Genomic DNA, 21474 nt, shown 5'->3' on the forward strand with positions numbered 1-21474 from the left:
TGTCGTTCGTGTACTACTAGTGTACTACTCAGTCTGTGTATACTAACATACACACAAATATGTCACACGATTAATTGATTTTTAAAAATATATTGATTGATTTTGTCACTCGGAATGTTTAATTATTAGGCCTAAAATATGAAAGATAGTAGTATCTATCTTGCTAACGCAAATACAATAGCCGGTATCACAATCCGATCAAAGATCCCTCTTATACTACACTGTCATAAACCACAATTGTTACATAATAAATAAAGACATAGGCCTAAGTTACTTTTTCTATAGATTTCATTATAAATCATGCGTATAAGCATACACTAAGAAATAAAATTTAACAAACAAAAAATCTTATTTCGTTTCGTTTCCCAAGGTAAGACTAATGATTGGTTCCCAAGAGAGACGCAACACAAGGACGTAACGCAACGTAAGTGAGTTGACCAATCACAAGCGATGGATTATTCAAACGGTCGCTTGTTATTGGTCAACACACATGCATTGCGTTTACGTCCTTGCATTGCTTCCTGCAGATAGATTATTACATACCGCAATGAATCATAATTTCTTACTACTAGAGGGTGATCTCGCTTCGCTCACTCCCCCTCTAGAAAGTGTAGACGATGGTTTTCGGAATGATAATGATATGACTCGGGTAAAAAGGTTTGGAGAGAGATTATTATTTAAATAAATGCCATCCTAATCATTAATACATTTAAACATCTTTTGAAACTAACTGCCGCGACAGAGTGGGCCGTTTCGGCCCAAGAAAGAAGACGCTTTAGACGGCTTGCAACATGGGCAGATATCCTACAGTTATTCCTGTCAGCTTACTCAATAAAACTCGGCTATCGGGATTTCACTCGATTTTAAACAAAATGTCTTATCTTAAGATCTCCCTATGTAATTTTATAATACTATTCCCCACAATATATTCCGATGCTCCGACGTATATTTAATTTCATCTTTATTAATTTGCAGTATAATTTTTATTTTTTAACTACTGTACCTTCACACGCGCGGTCCGTTCCGAAAATAAACAAAAAACTAAAATGGCTATAACGGCCAACTTAGTTGAAACCAGGTTGTTGCAAGGTGAACTCATCGTGAACCCGGAAATTACTTCAACCCGCGTAAAATTGAAATTGAGTTGAAAATCTACCGATGAAATCAAACATTTTGTTATAAAAACCTTTTTAAGATAGAAATATGGAACAATATCGTAATAGTGAAAACTAATGTTATCAAATTTGCATTTCACGGTACATCTGAGATAGATCAGGAGAGGTATCCAAGGCAGAGATTTGTACCAAAGTTTTTCCATTGTGCTCGCCTATGTCAGAATTAACCATAATTTATATATAGATGATGACATCTTTTAAAGATTTTTTATATGATGCAATGTATATACTTTTAACATATATGAATATTTTAAAGGAGGTAACTATTATTATTATTTCGGTCTATGTCATAGTTTGTTTAATTGTCAACATAAAAATATTTGTATTTAATGTGCAATTAATGATGACGTAATCAACTTTTTTTCTCTTCATTTCATAATAAATCATACATATGATACATACACTTTAAGAAAATGAAATGCAAAATATGGGTTCCCGAGCATTCTGACAATCTATATTAATTTTAAAATTTAGCATATTTTCACAAATTTGGTACGTGTGTAGCCTGTCACTTTTGACGTGCTCGTATAAAGTGGTTTCAAGTTGAAAAGAGAAGTGAATGTAAGGCAAGAATAAATAAATATTCTGACAAAATTAATTAACACATCCTCAAAACAGTTAGGTATTTAATACTCGATATGCCCGGGTTTATGATTAAATAGAGCATTTCAGATAATAAATTATTATTTCTTAAATTATTACATTGAATATCAATAAAAAAAAAAGCATCATTTAATGAAGAAATAACAATAATTAAACTGTTACGTCAAAAAGTCGAGCAGCGTTTTTGTAAGAAATATTTCTTGTGTTAATTTTATTCATGTACTGAAATGTTATTATTGTTATTAAATTGCATTTTTTTAGTATTATTTTCTGTTGGAACTTTCAGCACAAGCGTTGCTTTTTGAAATCTATGCCTCCTTCATGTTTGTATATATTGTAAGAAATTATATTTATGTTTGTTTATGAATGAAGAAAATATGTTATTTTGATTGATTGATTGAAGAGTATCTAGGAACTCAGCTCCACCATGCGTAGGACTGAGAGAACATTAAGATAGCTGTTAGGTCCCCGGAAATGGCACTTATAATATATAAGAGTCTCTAGGACCTCAGCTCCATCATTATATTCTAAATTATATATTGTTCTTCAGTATATCATTGGTGGTTTAGAATTTCTTGCACTTCATAATAAAGTTTATATATTTTTATTCTGTGATTATGATTTTGCAATGCCTTGATGATAAACACTCTTAGGTGAATCAAGTGTTTTTCTGTGAGAAAATAAAGTATTTTTATTTTATCCTTTGACAATAGTACCTTCTACTGTTCTGTTCTTTATTTTTCATTCAAATTGAATTAAATCAACAATAGAATCGTTAATAGGACCAATAAGCTTTACACTGTAGGCGTCTACTCAGAAAGCATTATGTTATGGTATATTGCAAAACTAAACTTGAACAGCTGAAAAAATTAATAATTTCATCTCATAGATAATGCCGCCAAATCATCATTTGAGGAAATAAGTAGAAAATACCTCTTTACCATTTTGCAGTTTTAAAAAAGTTATTCCCCACGATAGAAAACAAAAATAATTACTTAACTTAAAACAGTTAAATTTAACCAAAAACCCAAAGGCAAGTAACGATTTTTTTTGCTTTAAATTTAATTTAATTTACCACAGATCAGAAATCTAAAAAATAATTCATACCAAAGGCAAGAGCAGAATAATGTCAAAATATAAAGTTTATTAAATGTGTGCCCATTTTAACTAATGTTTAAACCTTTTTTTCAGTTGATTTGTTTTTGTTTCCACAAATTGTTTAAATACTAAGCTACTTCCACCTAGCCACCCCAACCACCCAACCTCTTTCCCTTTAGAGCAACTTCCCCCTAGTACAACTACGCCTAGAGAATAACTACTTAATAACTAACCTTACAAGGTCAACTTCTCACATGAGGACAACTAACCAGAGGAGAACTACATCACAAGGACAACCACTGGTAAAGACAGTTATCTCTGAAGGACAACTACCATGCAAGAACAACTACCTCCCAAGGACAACTACGGTACTATTACTGTACTAGTCCAGAGTGTATTATTCTAGTAGGTAGTTTCCTGGATACGATAAAAACTGTATGTATTTTTGAAGAAGTATTTTATCTTGGTATTCTTGTTGTAGTGTTATTTGGATCAGCTTTGATGCTAATAATCAATCAACACTATACTGAACAAGTTGCTTAAGAATCCATGTTATCTGCATCATCAAACTGCCCAGTATCCATTGACTCATATACTACAAAACAAATATACAAGGATGTATTAATGAAGAAATAGACATCAAACAATGTGGACATGAGCAAACATCAATATAAAATAATACATATAATAAAAAGTGCTGACAGCAGCTTACTGAAGTACCAATGTATTGATTATGTAAAAAGAACAGTGTCAATGGAAGCACTATCTAAACAACTAGTGCACAATGACATACTCTTCCCTGGACAAACAAACTTTTTTTTTACTCAAGGTAAAACAAAATATCTGTTTTTTACAGTTATCAAAACATATGTTATTTTGATATGTATTATTCATCATACTCACCAATATTATGTCCATTTTCTTGTGCATCACCGCCTCCTGATTGTGTTTGGTTCATCTGTAGCCTAGCTAGGACAGCCTGTCCTTCTGCATTCAGTTGAACTTCATCAGCATCTTCATAAAAACCAGGATCAGCTTTTATTTAAAAAAAAAAATTAAAACAAATAAATTAATTGTTTAAGTAATCAACCTTGCAGTCAGTAAGTCGCAATAAACCTTCCAAGCAGTCAGTCAGTCGCAATAAACCTTCCAAGCAGTCAGTCGCAATCTGACCTTCCAAGCAGTCATTCGCAATCAACCTTGCAGTCAGTCAGTTGCAATCAACCTTCCAAGCAGTCAGTCACAATCAACCTTCCAAGCAGACAGTCACAATCAACCTTCCAAGCAGACAGTCACAATCAACCTTCCAAGCAGTCAGTCACAATCAACCTTCCAAGCAGTCAGTCACAATCAACCTTCCAAGCAGTCAGTCGCAATCAACCTTCCAACAGACAGTCGCAATCAACCTTGCAGTAAGTCAGTCGCAATCAACCTTGCAGTCAGTCAGTCGCAATCAACCTTCAAAGCAGTCAGTCGCAATCAACCTTCAAAGCAGTCAGTCGCAATCAACCTTCCAAGCAGTCAGTCGCAATCAATCTTGCAGTAAGTCAGTCGCAATCAACCTTCCAAGCAGTCAGTCACAATCAACCTTCCAAGCAGTCAGTCGCAATCAACCTTCCAACAGACAGTCGCAATCAACCTTGCAGTAAGTCAGTCGCAATCAACCTTGCAGTCAGTCAGTCGCAATCAACCTTCAAAGCAGTCAGTCGCAATCAACCTTCCAAGCAGTCAGTCGCAATCAATCTTGCAGTAAGTCAGTCGCAATCAACCTTGCAGTCAGTCAGTCGCAATCAACCTTGCAGTCAGTCAGTCGCAATCAACCTTGCAGTCCGTCAGTCGCAATCAACCTTCCAAGCAATCAGTCGCAATCAACCTTCCAAGCAGTCAGTCGCAATCAACCTTCCAAGCAGTCAGTCGCAATCAACCTTCCAAGCAGTCAGCCGCAATCAATCTTGCAGTCAGTCAGTCACAATCAACCTTCCAAGCAGTCAGTCACAATCAACCTTCAAAGCAGTCAGTCGCAATCAACCTTCCAAGCAGTCAGTCGCAATCAACCTTCCAAGCAGTCAGTCGCAATCAACCTTCAAAGCAGTCAGTCGCAATCAACCTTCAAAGCAGTCAGTCGCAATTAACCTTCAAAGCAGTCAGTCGCAATCAACCTTCCAAGCAGTCGGTCGCAATCAACCTTCAAAGCAGTCGGTCACAATCAACCTTCAAAGCAGTCAGTCACAATCAACCTTCCAAGCAGACAGTCGCAATCAACCTTCCAAGCAGTCAGTCACAATCAACCTTCAAATGTGTCAGTCACAATCAACCTTCCAAGCAGTCAGTCACAATCAACCTTCAAATGTGTCAGTCACAATCAACCTTCAAAGCAGTCAGTCACAATCAACCTTCAAATGTGTCAGTCACAATCAACCTTCAAACAGACAGTCACAATCAACCTTCAAATGTGTCAGTCACAATCAACCTTCCAAGCAGTCAGTCGCAATCAACCTTCCAAGCAGTCAGTCACAATCAACCTTCCAAGCAGTCAGTCACAATCAACCTTCCAAGCAGATAGTCACAATCAACCTTCAAAGCAGTCAGTCACAATCAACCTTCAAATGTGTCAGTCACAATCAACCTTCCAAGCAGATAGTCGCAATCAACCTTCCAAGCAGTCAGTCACAATCAACCTTCCAAGCAGTCAGTCACAATCAACCTTCCAAGCAGATAGTCACAATCAACCTTCAAAGCAGTCAGTCACAATCAACCTTCCAAGCAGTCAGTCACAATCAACCTTCAAATGTGTCAGTCACAATCAACCTTCCAAGCAGACAGTCGCAATCAACCTTCCAAGCAGTCAGTCACAATCAACCTTCAAATGTGTCAGTCACAATCAACCTTCCAAGCAGTCAGTCACAATCAACCTTCCAAGCAGTCAGTCGCAATCAACCTTCAAATGTGTCAGTCACAATCAACCTTCAAAGCAGTCAGTCACAATCAACCTTCAAATGTGTCAGTCACAATCAACCTTCAAAGCAGACAGTCACAATCAACCTTCAAATGTGTCAGTCACAATCAACCTTCCAAGCAGTCAGTCGCAATCAACCTTCCAAGCAGTCAGTCACAATCAACCTTCCAAGCAGTCAGTCACAATCAACCTTCCAAGCAGATAGTCACAATCAACCTTCAAAGCAGTCAGTCACAATCAACCTTCAAATGTGTCAGTCACAATCAACCTTCCAAGCAGATAGTCACAATCAACCTTCAAAGCAGTCAGTCACAATCAACCTTCAAATGTGTCAGTCGCAATCAACCTTCCAAGCAGACAGTCACAATCAACCTTCCAAGCAGTCAGTCACAATCAACCTTCCAAGCAGACAGTCACAATCAACCTTCAAAGCAGTCAGTCACAATCAACCTTCAAAGCAGTCAGTCACAATCAACCTTCCAAGCAGTCAGTCACAATCAACCTTCCAAGCAGACAGTCACAATCAACCTTCCAAGCAGACAGTCACAATCAACCTTCCAAGCAGTCAGTCACAATCAACCTTCCAAGCAGTCAGTCACAATCAACCTTCCAAGCAGTCAGTCGCAATCAACCTTCCAACAGACAGTCACAATCAACCTTCCAAGCAGACAGTCGCAATCAACCTTCCAAGCAGTCAGTCACAATCAACCTTCAAAGCAGTCAGTCACAATCAACCTTCCAAGCAGACAGTCACAATCAACCTTCAAAGCAGTCAGTCACAATCAACCTTCCAAGCAGTCAGTCACAATCAACCTTCCAAGCAGACAGTCGCAATCAACCTTCCAAGCAGACAGTCACAATCAACCTTCCAAGCAGACAGTCACAATCAACCTTCCAAGCAGACAGTCGCAATCAACCTTCCAAGCAGACAGTCACAATCAACCTTCCAAGCAGACAGTCGCAATCAACCTTCCAAGCAGTCAGTCACAATCAACCTTCATAGCAGTCAGTCACAATCAACCTTCCAAGCAGACAGTCACAATCAACCTTCAAAGCAGTCCAGTCACAATCAACCTTCCAAGCAGACAGTCGCAATCAACCTTCCAAGCAGACAGTCACAATCAACCTTCCAAGCAGTCAGTCGCAATCAACCTTCAAAGCAGTCAGTCACAATCAACCTTCCAAGCAGTCAGTCGCAATCAACCTTCAAATGTGTCAGTCACAATCAACCTTCCAAGCAGACAGTCACAATCAACCTTCCAAGCAGTCAGTCACAATCAACCTTCAAATGTGTCAGTCACAATCAACCTTCAAAGCAGACAGTCACAATCAACCTTCCAAGCAGTCAGTCACAATCAACCTTCCAAGCAGTCAGTCACAATCAACCTTCCAAGCAGATAGTCACAATCAACCTTCAAAGCAGTCAGTCACAATCAACCTTCAAATGTGTCAGTCGCAATCAACCTTCCAAGCAGACAGTCACAATCAACCTTCCAAGCAGTCAGTCACAATCAACCTTCCAAGCAGACAGTCACAATCAACCTTCAAAGCAGTCAGTCACAATCAACCTTCAAAGCAGTCAGTCACAATCAACCTTCCAAGCAGTCAGTCACAATCAACCTTCCAAGCAGACAGTCACAATCAACCTTCCAAGCAGACAGTCACAATCAACCTTCCAAGCAGTCAGTCACAATCAACCTTCCAAGCAGTCAGTCACAATCAACCTTCCAAGCAGTCAGTCGCAATCAACCTTCCAACAGACAGTCACAATCAACCTTCCAAGCAGACAGTCGCAATCAACCTTCCAAGCAGTCAGTCACAATCAACCTTCAAAGCAGTCAGTCACAATCAACCTTCCAAGCAGACAGTCACAATCAACCTTCAAAGCAGTCAGTCACATCAACCTTCCAAGCAGACAGTCGCAATCAACCTTCCAAGCAGACAGTCACAATCAACCTTCCAAGCAGTCAGTCGCAATCAACCTTCAAAGCAGTCAGTCACAATCAACCTTCCAAGCAGTCAGTCGCAATCAACCTTCCAAGTAGTCAGTCGCAACCAACCACCCCACCAACCAATTATTAGTTGCTTGATCAACCAATAATTATATCCAATTTTGGTAAACTTTGGATATGTTCATTTCAACAGGAAAATGTTTTTTCCGATATCCAATGTTCATTTGGACCATATCTGTTACAATTTGTTCTAGGTTCACCCTAATTTTGACTCATCTTTACTGTACTACAATATAACTATCTTTCTGTTAATAACATTTTTTGTGTTGAATACTGTGCGCTTTTACTTTAGCACCGACGAAAGGTTAGTGCTACCTAAAATTAAACTTAATTGTTAGTTTCACGTCCTCTCTCTCATTAAAATGTTGGATTAAAATTTAATATTTTTCAAAAAGCATAATTTATCTAAGGAAAATAAAATAAAAAATGTAAAGGATTGATTATTTTGGGCGTTGGACATGGAAACATGATAGGAAACCATGTAATACTTCAAATATACATTTTAAATGCCTATATTTTACCGCAGGGTTTTTATTAAGATAATAAAATAGCAAATAGTAAACCCCCTTCACCAAAATACAATATCAAATCTTGGAAATGGTTACTTGGTTTTTGGTAAAATTCATTTTCACAATGTTGGCATTAATTTCCACATAATAACTAATTGTGTAGACTAACTTTTAATGTTTTGATTCTCTAACCAATAACTTCTCATACGTTACCGCAAATTACCTCATCAACTTTAATTATTATTTATTTATTTGATTAATTTACAAATTTGAAAGTGGGTTGTGTTTTGAATAAATAAGTACCAAATATTCTACAATGTCTGTTAACAAACATTTGGCTAATCGAAAATCAGTCAGGCGTTTAGGGGGCGTGGAACTGATTGTGTCGCAATCATAGATGAAACCTTTGATCTATCAGAGCTCAGCATCCTGTTCTTAGATTGCCTTGTTTTAATTTAGCTTTTGCTTTTGTTTGTATTTCCATTGATATTCAGCAACCACAACATTGTCATTTTTTTCAGTAATTTGCTTTATTTTTCTCTCTCCATCGGTAGCTTATAACAGCTTGTGATGCCATCTTTCCGATTCTCAGAGAAAGCTGAATTAATAATTTATGTTTTCGGTTCAAAAACACATGGTTTGATAACTTACATATTACAGGGTACCCCTGTATTACATAATGCTCTTTATTTAAAAGCATGCCGTTGAACTGAGACATGTGTGTTGAAACACTAATAAATGGTTCTCTATGAGATTAAAGTTGTTGTTTGGTCATGGATACTTTACGCCTATAACACAGAAATCACAAAACTTTGCAGGAGCACGGTCCCTGATCAAAAAATAAAACCGAGAGACGACAACATTTTGCGGCTTTCCACTTTTTTAAAATACCGCTTCATACTTTTTTTTACTATGTTCTTTTCAATATACCAAAATTGCAGAACAACACATTCATAAACGAAGGCCCTGATAGAAGTTTCGTTTTATTCACCAAATAATAAGAGTGGTGTAATAAAAATACCAACATCCATATAAACAATATAATATATAAAAAATATATATAATAATATAACAAATACCATCATCAGAATCAATATCATCTTCATCTGGATGTAAAGACTGGCAGTCAGCTAATGCATTAAACATTGTCATTACTAAAAAATAAAAATAAATAAATTTTATATTACTCTGTTTTCCATCCCTTTAAGTTAACTAGAGATAGTAGGGATTATTAATATTTAATTGATAGTATGACACAGTATCAGTGGTGAATGAAAAGCAGAGACAAATTGCAAAAGGAGCAGAGGGTTCTAGAAGTTAAACGAGGAAAGCAAAATTGCCAGGGAAATATGAAATATAATAGATAGGTAACATTTGACATGTGCACTATAGTGCACATGTCAAGTAAACATACATGAATCTTTGTCTTGAGGAACAAATCTTATTTCTGAAATTGAATCTTCACTATCTTCCAAACCATCATCTGGTTCGTGATTTGTTGTGTTTATCATCAAGTACAGACATTCATGAGGAAAAGTTGATACATCTCTTGATACTGCATGCAATGAAATGTTTGGATACTCAAGATGGAATCCAATATTTGCTTCATTCATCCACAACACAGAACTGTATAGAGAATATAGTATACAAATAATGAACGTTGATAAGTTTGATGGTGAGTCAAAATTAAATAATTTCATTAGTCAGTGTTACGTCTAACAAATGTAATATAATGATATAGATTTATAATTGAAAAATCAACCTTAGTATCACAATTCAATTGAGTTCATCAATTTTCCCCAGAAACGTCCAGTGAAGGAATTGTCTAGTGTACAGTATCACAGAAACGAAAATATCAATCCGCGCGATGCATGCTTGTATTGACTTTCGGCCGAGATGGTTTAGGGCCAATCGAATTCTGCAATTTAACAACAAACCACAGCTAGTATAGCCATGGCATGGCCCTGAGACAAGTTACATGCACACCACCTGCAGCGGCTGTTTTTATTGATAGGAAATACAAGAACATTTATTTCTATATAAGACTTTATTCAAACATTGCACAGCCTGAATATACTTTTCTAGTATACCTAGCTAGATGCGAGGCCTAGCTACAGTAGTAGTTAGCTGAATGCTGTAGTGTAAGTAAAGTAGTAGTGCGAGAGCTTTGTTTTTAATTATGCTCAGAAATAGTGATGTGTATGCAATGGGTCACAGATAAAATAAAAAAGGGAAATCGAATGAAAAATACATTGCTGCGGAAACATGACCTAAATCATACAAATGACCTCATATTGCTCACACATTGTTAATTATTGTTTATGTGTGTTTATTTTTATTCATTTGCATTTTTTTTTATTTCAATGGTTTTGATATTTTGCAATTTTGTTGTGGGAGTTTTGTTATCTTATTTGCTACTTTTTTGTAATTATATTGTGGCCTATAATGTAATTTCGTGTCATTTTTTTTTGTTAAAAAAAAGAAAAGAAAAATTCCATCTGATTTAGTGTCTTTAGAATGTAAAGTAATACAAAAAATATGTTTCAATTTTTTGGTAAAAAAGCTTAAGGATGTCAGATCCAAGATGGCTGCCAATACGTAGAATATCCAATAAATGTACCATATTGGACAAAGTACCACCCATTATGAATAATATTTTAAGTTCAAATTAATGCCATATGGATTCTCTGCTATATAAGAATTATTATAAACCTATATTCATCAGTATTCTGACATTTTGAATTTCAAAATGGCCACCATTTAAAAAAATGGATTAAATTTCTTACTAAAACATGTGCAAGTTATGACATTGATTTGACAACAACATGGTGATTAATACAAAATGGCCATCATTTTTTTTAAATGGGTTAAATTTATTAAAAAAACGTGTGTAAGTTAAATAAAATTAGATTGAATGACACAAAATGATATGCCTATGACAAAAACATGGTGACCATCAGAAGGTCTACAGTACAGTACACTTCTTCATAATAAAACATGTCATAAACTTCTTCAGTTAAATGACAATATTTCTAATCAGTGAGCTGTTTTGAATGCGATACAGTAAGTTGACCCTCCTTCATTCTCTACTATTGTATCCATCAAACTTCAACAGACTGATCTGCGATCCCAACAAGCTTGTTCAGAAACAAATCAGGAAAAGCACTGCAATACCTCATTTCACCGCCAAATACTCATACTTTCTTATATACAATACTGTACCGGCTGACTATGTGATACGACAAAGAATCTGTCAATATTCGTCCTTTTCTTAGGATCCCATACAGTTTGCCTTCTACAAGGCTTTTACCAATGCCTCAAACATTTTCTGTCCAATGTCATCATGCCATGGACAACAAACACCTCGGTGACAATTGCAGCATTCTTCATTAATCGGGATATCATCTCTCTTTAAATGTTGGCTTTCAAACTCATCAACTAGATTTGTCAGCTCTGATGAAATCATTAATTTGTGTTATTCCAATGATACCACGCTCAATGACCTTGATCAATTGATGTAAATCCAGCAAGTCTCTTTGTCACACATACATGTTCTCTCCAACTCCAATATCTGTAATTTGTTTCAGTAATCTGTTGAAAGTGATACAGCGGAAGTAACCGGCCATAGTTCAGGTGGTCATGAGCAAAGAAATATTTGATAAAAGCATGTGTACTTTCCATGTGTGCAGACATAGTTGTCTTGTGTCTTGACATATAGGGATAGTTCAACCACATCATTTAGATTTCATCGACTCTCTGTGTTCAAGTTAATATCTTTATGATGAACATCTTTCAAACAAAATGATACGTCACTTAGAATCATGCATTTTTCCTAGGAAAGCAGAGTTAGTATGTGCTTCTGTGACGTCCTTTTTATTTGTGTCACTGTTGTATAGGTAATAAGTTCAGTTTCAACAAAAGCACTGGCCTCAACACTATTTACACAATGCTATGTGTCCAAAAGCCATATAAATTCACTGGTTCGAAATAAGAATTGCTTCTTGATGTCATGTCTGTCCACCTCCACTCATCTCGGGCAAGATTCATCACCAGGCCTTGTCTTGTCTTTCTCTAGTACATGAGTTTTTATACCACAACCATGTGCACTCATCAAACCAGTGCATAATGGTGGTCCATCTGTAGGGGGGGTACATATCTAATGAAATCGGTTGAGATTGTAGAAGATGAGAAGTGAGAGTTAATGCTGCCTATAAAGCTTGTGAATGAGTTGTATCTTTATTTCCTTCAAGCTTCTGCCAAAAGTTGACAGGTTGAAAACTTACCAACCATACTGGTGACTATGGCCCTGAAGGTTCAGACATTGAATTACAGTACATGGCAATAACGCATTTATTATTTAACATCATATTTAAACTGTACAGGATTTAAATAAAGTATAAATACACTTGTTTTATATTGTGTTTAAATTGAAATACAAGTTTCACTTTTATAAAAAGAAATGAGATCTATAATTTAGAAATAGAAGAAATTGTTTTTGAATATTTGATATCAATGCAAGTTGTTCCATACTTTTGCAATTCCAACTTTGAACGATTAGGTAATTTAAGAGTCATAGTGGGGCATTATATATCTATTATATTACTGACAACTTTAGACAGCCTTATATTTAGACAATCCCATACTACTGACTATTTTAGAACATTGTGTACAAACAACAATTTATGCACACATATTAAAAAAAATTATTTAATTTTTAGTGGCGGCCATTTTAAAATCCCAGATGGCCGACAGATTATCGTTTTACATAGTTAAGATTGTATAATGGGTAATACAGTACCATCAAAACGGACTTGTTCCACATTCATAATTTGTGTTATTGTTCAGGGGGTAGTTGGCCGGATACGTGTATATTGTCGTACAGTGTTTTAAGCGCAAATTGAGGGAGAGGAGATTCTTGTGTTATTTAGGTTCTTTGATACGACTGTCGACCAAAAAGATACTATACTAGACCTAGCATTAACAGAATGGTGCTTGCTAGTTAGGTTGCTAATTTTGCTAGTTTATTTTTTATTAAGTTCCAGCAAAGTTTACTAGTGTGGGGAAAAAAGGAAAATATTTCTGAATTTACTATTTTTTAGTTGGTATGTATTGAACACACAAAAGGAGTCAAACCTGACACTAGTAACTGATATGCCGATCAAATGACATGCCGCAAAGATTAGAAATAGACTGTGTTATACTATAGGATTGGCTAATCAAAATGTCTGCATGAAAAAATTCTGGAATGCGTGTGAAAAACACTGCCAACTTGGAATGTGATAACCGATCTTCTTCACCCGGTCGTCCGCCAATTTAATCTAGGCCTAAAATCACACATTAGCAAGTAGGCTTAGTCCTAGCCTAGAGAGATGCCAATATGTAGAAAATAATTTAATCAATTTTGATATTATAATACTAAAGATACACAGCTGGCTTGCAAAAAACCACTTCCAGATCCTATTTGATTAACATCTATGCTTACATAGCGCCCTCTATAATTACCGTACCTTTCATACGTTTAGAAGTATGGAAACGGTACCGTATCTTTAGACATAACAATTATAACAATTGGTGTATCATACAATATATTCCTGATAGTAGGCTAAGGTCTACCATGGATTAAAGAATAGAAGGATATATGCATCGACGGTGACATCAAACAATTTTACAACGCGCTTGCCTATACTAAAGCACTGCTGCCAATTAAACAAACACGCTCATTGAACTCCGTGTCTCTAACCACAGCCCTCTATAGAACGCTGCGAATCAACTGTTACATTTTTTGAGACCAAAACGTAGCCATGTAGAAATCGTATGCGCAGTCTGAATGTTCTATTGACATGTCTGCGTCGATGATTAATTGACAACAATATATTGCTGAACAATTCTGTTTTAGTTTTATCACAATCGGACTACGAAAAGTTCACTTTCTTACGACTGGTAATTTTAAGTAGTTGGTAATATTAATAAAATATGCAATTTTTATATTTGAATTAGCATTATTTGCCTGCCATCTTCTGTCATTAAAAATTGCGTTAATCTATAGAATATTAAATTATGCATTTGACCATGTATGTTGTTAGCGTGTCCACACATACAACAATCGTGTTTTTAATATATGGCTAAGCAGTGGTTTCTTCATAAATCTCCTTAATTATCGATGTGATTATATTTAAATTGTAGTGCCTGGTGATTGGCTAGTGGTTATGTCATCCTCATCACATCCAATCACCGGGCCTAATTGAATAAAAACTGCGATCCCTGATCCGGGATTGGCTGGCTATACGTCACCACTGACTCTACTACTACTCTCTACTAGCGCTTGTTCGTTTTCGCAAGTCAAGGGCTACTACAGCTACTTTAAGGTCATAGAAACCTTAGAGTAGATCAATCGCGGCAGATTTTGAACATGGCAAAATTAATGTTTTTAAACCCAAAGGGTACTACAATTTACAAACAATTTGTATTTAATCTTGTAATTACATTTATTAACTAGAGGGTACTCCGAGAGTACAAACCTCCGCCTACTGTGAAATTCCCCTACATAAAATAGCTTTGTTAATTATAAAGGTAGGTACGTGGATGCGGTGTATACGGAAGTCGCCAGACGGATCGACCATCACAAAATTAATACTTGCCCAATTACAAAATAATGTATTACAGCACCTACTTTAGATCTTCAAATTAATGGGTGGGCTTATTATACCCGAGCGAGTGCCTCATTATACCGTACCCGCGTCAGTACAATTACTTGCAATTTTCATAAAACGACGATGCCTTGAAGCCTTGCATAAATGTTTGACTTGCCCTCTCACATTGTTATTACCTAAAAAAAGTAGGCTTGGCCTAGCCTAGATTTAGATAAAAGATAGCAGCTAGGGCCAGGCCCAGTACAGTGAGTACTAGGCCAAAATACTAAGGCCTAGGCCCTACTACTAGCATGGCCCAGAGTAGGCCTCAGTCGAACCCCCTCACTCAGTCGGGATCCAGTCAAGTCGCCCCATCGCAAAGTCGCCTCATACAAAGTCGCCCAATACAAAGTCGCCCCATCGCAAAGTCGCCCCAAAACAAAGTCGGCCCGGCACAGTCGCCCCATCGCAAAGTCGCCCCATTACAAAGTCGCCCCATCGCAAAGTCGCCCACGGTTTTATTTCGGTATGATTATGAAGCGCCGCCGCTAGTAGTACGCTGTAGTCGGTTGCGTTTGATATCGATTGCGTTGTTACTTTGGTCGCGCTAAAGTAAATGTCGTATACATTATAATGTTTATCCTATTATATACATAATTTGTGTTTTAATTTTTATTTTACAGGTTTTAATGGAGTGATGTGCTTTTTAAAAATCATTAAAGAAATAGTCCCTTGTTTGAAAGTTCTAAAAAGATTATCCCTGATTTATAGTTTCGAAAATGTTAAAGACCCCTTCCCTGCAATTTTGGACGTTTTTTGGAAAATAATAAATATATATCACTTTAAAAACATTAAACCATGTCATTCCTTGTCTTAAATGTACGTTTTATGGTAAATTATGATAAAAAGTGAGAAACAATGCACTACCTAAGTAGCTCGCGGCGATCGACCTCTCGTGGACGGTCTTAGGCCTAGCCTAGCTAGGCTTAGTTTTGTAGGCCTAGCTGGTAAACATCGGTAACGTACAAACATCGTACGCTAGCTATATACCTAGCCTGACGTTGTATAGTTGCTGCATTAATTGTCTTTCTATTTTTGCCAGACTCCGTTGATACAAATTGGGGAAAACCCGGTATTTTCGCTGAAAAGTTAGGAGTCTTCCATTTGTTTTGGCCTCACGATCGATCGAAAAGTGGGCGAATTACAGGTTAAAAACAAAAATATCAATCCGCGCGCAATGCATTTTGGGATTTATAGCGGGCCGCTATAATTATTAGAATCGACTTATTTTTCACATTTTTAACCGTTTAAAGACGAAAAAAGTTATCGCAATAGGACCATATAGTATTATTTTTACATTAAATATAGTTTGTGATCTTAAATTAGATCTAAAAAACGTAGGGAAGGGGGCTTTAATTTAATATGATTTTAAAATTAGTTACCAGAGCCACTATTACGAATCTTTCTTCAACCTACGCGTGGATACCAGCTCATTTTTAGGATAATATAATAAATGTGTAGTAGGCCTTCGTATAGATTTACAGTAGTTAAAACAATAACAGTGTTGTAAGACAATGAGTGTTATAGGCTACTTATTGATCATTTTGCATTTATTGACAAGTTATGTGTCTTAATTTTATAATGACTTTTCAAAATGAAGAAAAAAAATAATGCAGGTATTTTAGTAAAATTTAAAACGCTACATTTTGACCATGGAAAAACCATCGTACAGTATCGTGTGCGTGTTTTTTAAAAAGGGGAATCCCCGACGGTCAGCAGAAAGACGTAGCAGCTGTGAGGAAACAGATACCAGAAGGCGCAGCTCCGATTGGTTTCAGAGAATGTTTCAGATGGCGAGTCGCCTTTTATTCAACAGCACAATGATCATTTTACTGAAGAAATTCTTTTCAACCCTTTTGGTTATAGAACATTCTAATTATCATGCCTAATAAATATCCTCATATCGGGTGTTTATTTAATTTTAAATTAAACAAGACAGTGAAGAGGCACGGAATAATACGTACACGGACGTACGACGAATACACACACGCACGTCATCATTTACGACATATAGTGGTGATATGATGCAATTTTATAATGGATATAATGATGGGATTGCCTTTCCAGGCTTAGAATCAATGTTCATTGTAATACTATGTATATAATAGTAAACTGAATGTTTATAAATAAATTGTTTTACGTAATTTGTTGCATATAAAATAAAAGACACAGACACAGCCTACGTTTCCTATAAAATATTTCACATTTAAATAATTATGTACTGTTAAATGACATTATGCTGGATAATACTATAATCTTAAACTATGTTTACAAATTGTCATTTTTTAAGGCACACATCTTTCTCATCATACTGACCTGTAAAATAAAAACAAAAATCAATTATTAATATAGGCCTAATAATAATAATAAATATTCATCGACCAAAGTAAAAATAATCTAGATCGTATAACATCATTTTATCGCGACCAAAATTAAACGCGACCGATTTCGAACGCGACTGATATCATCGTAAAACTCCGGCGGGGTTTCCCCATCTTCAGATGGTGCGTTGTAGTGCGACAACGGCGGAGTAATTACGGGGGTTTCCCTCTGGTAAGCTAGCACGTTAGTGCGACCGCGGAGTGATTAGTCGGGGTTTCCTCTCTGATGATGGGGGTGCGTGCCGGTCGTGTAACCTGAGACTACATGGCGGGGCTTCCCCTTTTATGCATACACGTTCCGTGTTATTTTGTGTATCATTGCGACATTTTACGCACTTGTAAACTATTTTTTAACGTTTTGGGGCGACTTTGCGATAGGGCGACTTTGTGATGGGGCGACTTTGCGATGGGGCGACTTTGCGTTGGGTCGACTTTGCGATGGGGCGACTTTGCGATGGGGCGACTGTGTCGGGGCGACTTTGTTTTGGGGCGACTTTGCGATGGGGCGACTGTGTAAGGGGCGACTTTGTATGGGGCGACTTTGCGATGGGGCGACTTGACTAGCATCCACAACGTCTAGCCTAGGACTAGCCAAGCTAGACTCTTCTAAGAGGATAGCCTACTACACTAGGCCTAGCCTAGGCCTAGTAGTAGGCCTAGCTAGGCTAGAAAATAAACCACACGTATTAAACCTTTCTGTGACATATAATGTTCCATTTCCTTTGTTTGATTCTTTAAAATAAACATCGGTCTTATGCTGTGTATGTACAATACCCGTTGTGGGAGCCGATATCGATGTTAAAGTTGTCATTTCTACAAATTGATTCCGTTCAAAATTCAGCCGCCATGAAAAAAAAAAACAACAAATGAGCGAGCCATGTGTGTGTGTGTGGTGCGCGCACACACAACAACCAGCCGTGCATCATTTCGTCGTTCCGATCCCGATCGTCGTTGATTAAAACAGCGCCATCACCTTTGATTGACCATGTTCCATGATCTACCACAGTGAAACAATTATTAAACAAACATTATTACACACACTTAACATAACTTATAACTTTTATTTCAAAGCTTGACGTTGATGTCTGCAATGAACAACTTAGGCAATGGGCACTTCATCCACTATATAATGCTACAGTTCCTAAACCAAAAGTTTTCCTTTGTTTAAAACATACCGTAATTAAATATAAATGCTAGTAATTTACTTTCTGTTTTGCCCTCTTATACACAATGAAAATTAAAATTTAATATTTTTTTAGAACTTTCCATAATGAAGATTCCTTCATACAACAGGGTTTTCTATTTATTAGAGGAAAGTGTATTATTGAATTACATGAATTCTTGATAATGTAAATGCTGATAGCATACTACTTATAGTATACAGTTACTAAGTAGTCAATGTCAATAAATCAAGATCACAAGATTGCGGCTTTAGTCATTGCTTTAAATACAAAATTAACTAGGTTGGTAAAACCATTTGTTGTTTCTTGATTCAAAAGAAAATCAACTATTGTATTCTACTACTAGTTAACAAAAATTATTGAAATAGTAACAGTATAGTACAAATAAAGAATATTATAATTACAAAAACACCTATAAACCTTAACAATAATAAATTGAATAATACAAGAATAATACAATTCATGTTTGTTGAAACTTAACAGAAATCACAAGGCCTTAAATTAATCATATTGATAAGATGATACCATATCCAATACAAAACAGTCAACTGTACAGAGGATAACAAAACATATTTATTCATTGGATGAAACACAAAATACAAACTTGTATCTTTACAAATAATTCTAATAAAGAATGTGCACTATATTCAACGTACCTCCAAGTAATGACAACCTAAAATTATACGAAACTAAATCATAATAAACTTATAGACTAAATATATACACATTGTTGTTCATATGAGTCATTAAATATCAATTAAATTTTGAAGACAAATACATTCATATCCGTAAGTGATGACAAAGTGATGCTATCAGGATTGTAGGACTATCAATTACAGTTCCATCTGTAATGATTCAGATTGTTTTTGATGAAATATTAAATGAAAGCACTATACATGAACATGTACTTATTATAACAAGACAACTTCAACTACTTTATCATTGGGTTCCTTATACTTCAATCTCTGGCTAATTTATGTTTACATTTACAACACTAGCTTTATTGACACATATAAATATTAGCAACTCCATACATTGATTTTAGTCTTACAAGAATGTTTTTAATTTCCTTACATTCGGATAAAATTACCCATTCAGTTTTTTTTATACATTTCTAATAAAAAGCCAACATTGAATATTTTATTTGATTTAGAGCTACTTTGATCTATAGCAAGATGATGAGCAGTCTATTATTTATTGTACAAATAGGCATGCATTGTTCCCATCTACTTACTATATTAAAATTGCAATTGTATATTTACATGCCACATGCAAATAACTTTTAATCACCATGGTACAAAGAAGAATTAGTGTGAATTAACAAATTCATCAAGATAAGAATATTGAATAAACCATAGAAAGTTTATTTATTATTTATTTATTTTATTTTTATCATCATCATTATAATGTAACTTTTTTAACAATAAAATTACTTTGTGTATTAATATTTTTTGGGTAAATAACTAATCATATTGACTGAACATTTGTAATAAATATTGAATTTTCAATGCAATATTAGGGTTTCTAAAGCAGCCCTCATGCTAACTGCAAGTTACTTTCATTCGGTAGCATTGAATTTAAATGTAATTCAAAGCATATTGCAGGGGAAAAGGCCCCTGGTTTAGCACTCCTTAGGGGCCTGCCATGCTGGGTAGTTGCATTGGAGCTGCTCATGCTCTGGGGCCCCAGGGTTTACCCAGTGAGTGCGCATAAAGCCGTTACACCACTGGTGTTACTGATCAGTAGGATAATAATTTAATAATTTAAATCAATACAATTACAACTCTTCCCAGAATGTAAGTTAATTTAGGGACATCTAAATACTTTCTTTCTTTCTTAAATTAATTATCATAGGTGAATAAATGACAATGACAGCAAAGTTATTATGAACCTACTGTTATGTATAGAATTTCAAGTAGTTTCAAAACTGTCAAATGTGACACTGAATAATACAAAATATATTGTTACATATGAATGGTGACTTTTCCTTTTACATTTGCCTACATACTATTTCGCCTTTGTTCACATCTTCATCTATGATTGCTTGTTACTTGATTGTACAGTACTAGCATCATCATCTTCCTTTTGTTCTTCACTACTGCCTTGAGGCCGACTTTGATTATTTAGACTGTTGTTAATTGTGTTGTTATGACGATGGATGTTCGTCATATGATGTTGCTGGTTATATGGTTGTTGATTATTTGGTACCTGCTGGTGTATCTGGTTGTTCTAAAAAAAGTAACCATTTATGTTAGTATTTAATCATGTTTAAAACTTTTTGTAATGGAATAATTTCAACTTCTGTAGCTAATAAAACTGCTTTGGGAACTTGTCAATAGAGTGCTCATGTGAGTAATATTATGTTATGGAAACCTTTATGTGTAACAAAATATTTTCTGAAATTGGATGTGCATTGATTTTCATTATGGTCAGATATATGAGAATATGAACTTTTGTGTGTGGTACCAAAGCAGAAATGATTGAAGCCAGATGTAAGAGTTCTACCACTAAAACTAATACTTAATGTCATAATTTCTAAATTTATCTCAGAAGGCTAAGTTTAACAAACTTGGTTTATGACAATTCACAAATCAATACTTTAGTGGCAATTGTGGCTAATCAACAAACTATAGGTGCATGGTCTGCAGATGTGTTATATGCCACAAAGAAAGTTGTGCAGCTGTACAAATTCTTTCCATATGTTTCTGCTCTAGTACAGTACACCTTGGCCTTCCGCATGTTATTGCTCATGAACAAAAACATAACAAATAAAGAACAAATCAAAATCAGATTTTGAATAGGCCACTTTGTAGTTTTAACAAAGTTAATCATTTCTGTAGAAAAAAACCTTGACAAATAATGTTTTCACT

General features: G+C 35.7%; 2 protein-coding genes across 3 annotated transcripts in view; both read right to left on the reverse strand.

Moving 5' to 3' along the window:
* Positions 1-2902: 2902 nt before the first annotated feature.
* Positions 2903-18311, reverse strand: LOC144842086 (methylosome subunit pICln-like). The gene is made up of 5 exons (XM_078698447.1): positions 18116-18311; positions 9768-9979; positions 9433-9507; positions 3780-3911; positions 2903-3471 (listed from the first exon to the last, which is right to left on the reverse strand). Exons 1-5 carry the CDS (start codon positions 18232-18234, stop codon positions 3416-3418), a joined length of 594 nt encoding a protein of 197 aa, XP_078554573.1. The 5' UTR covers positions 18235-18311; the 3' UTR covers positions 2903-3415.
* Positions 18312-18475: 164 nt separating this feature from the next.
* Positions 18476-21474, reverse strand: part of LOC144843560 (ubiquitin carboxyl-terminal hydrolase 9X-like) — a 48770-nt gene continuing 45771 nt past the window's right edge. For both annotated transcript variants that reach the window (XM_078700385.1, XM_078700384.1), the window contains exon 55: positions 18476-20833. In XM_078700385.1, coding sequence (XP_078556511.1) covers positions 20639-20833 — 195 coding nt within the window. In that variant the 3' untranslated portion in view covers positions 18476-20638. The remainder of the gene's footprint in view (positions 20834-21474) is intronic.

The sequence above is a fragment of the Antedon bifida genome, chromosome 5 (genome assembly GCF_963402885.1).
Source record: "Antedon bifida chromosome 5, ecAntBifi1.1, whole genome shotgun sequence".
NCBI lineage: Eukaryota > Metazoa > Echinodermata > Crinoidea > Comatulida > Antedonidae > Antedon > Antedon bifida.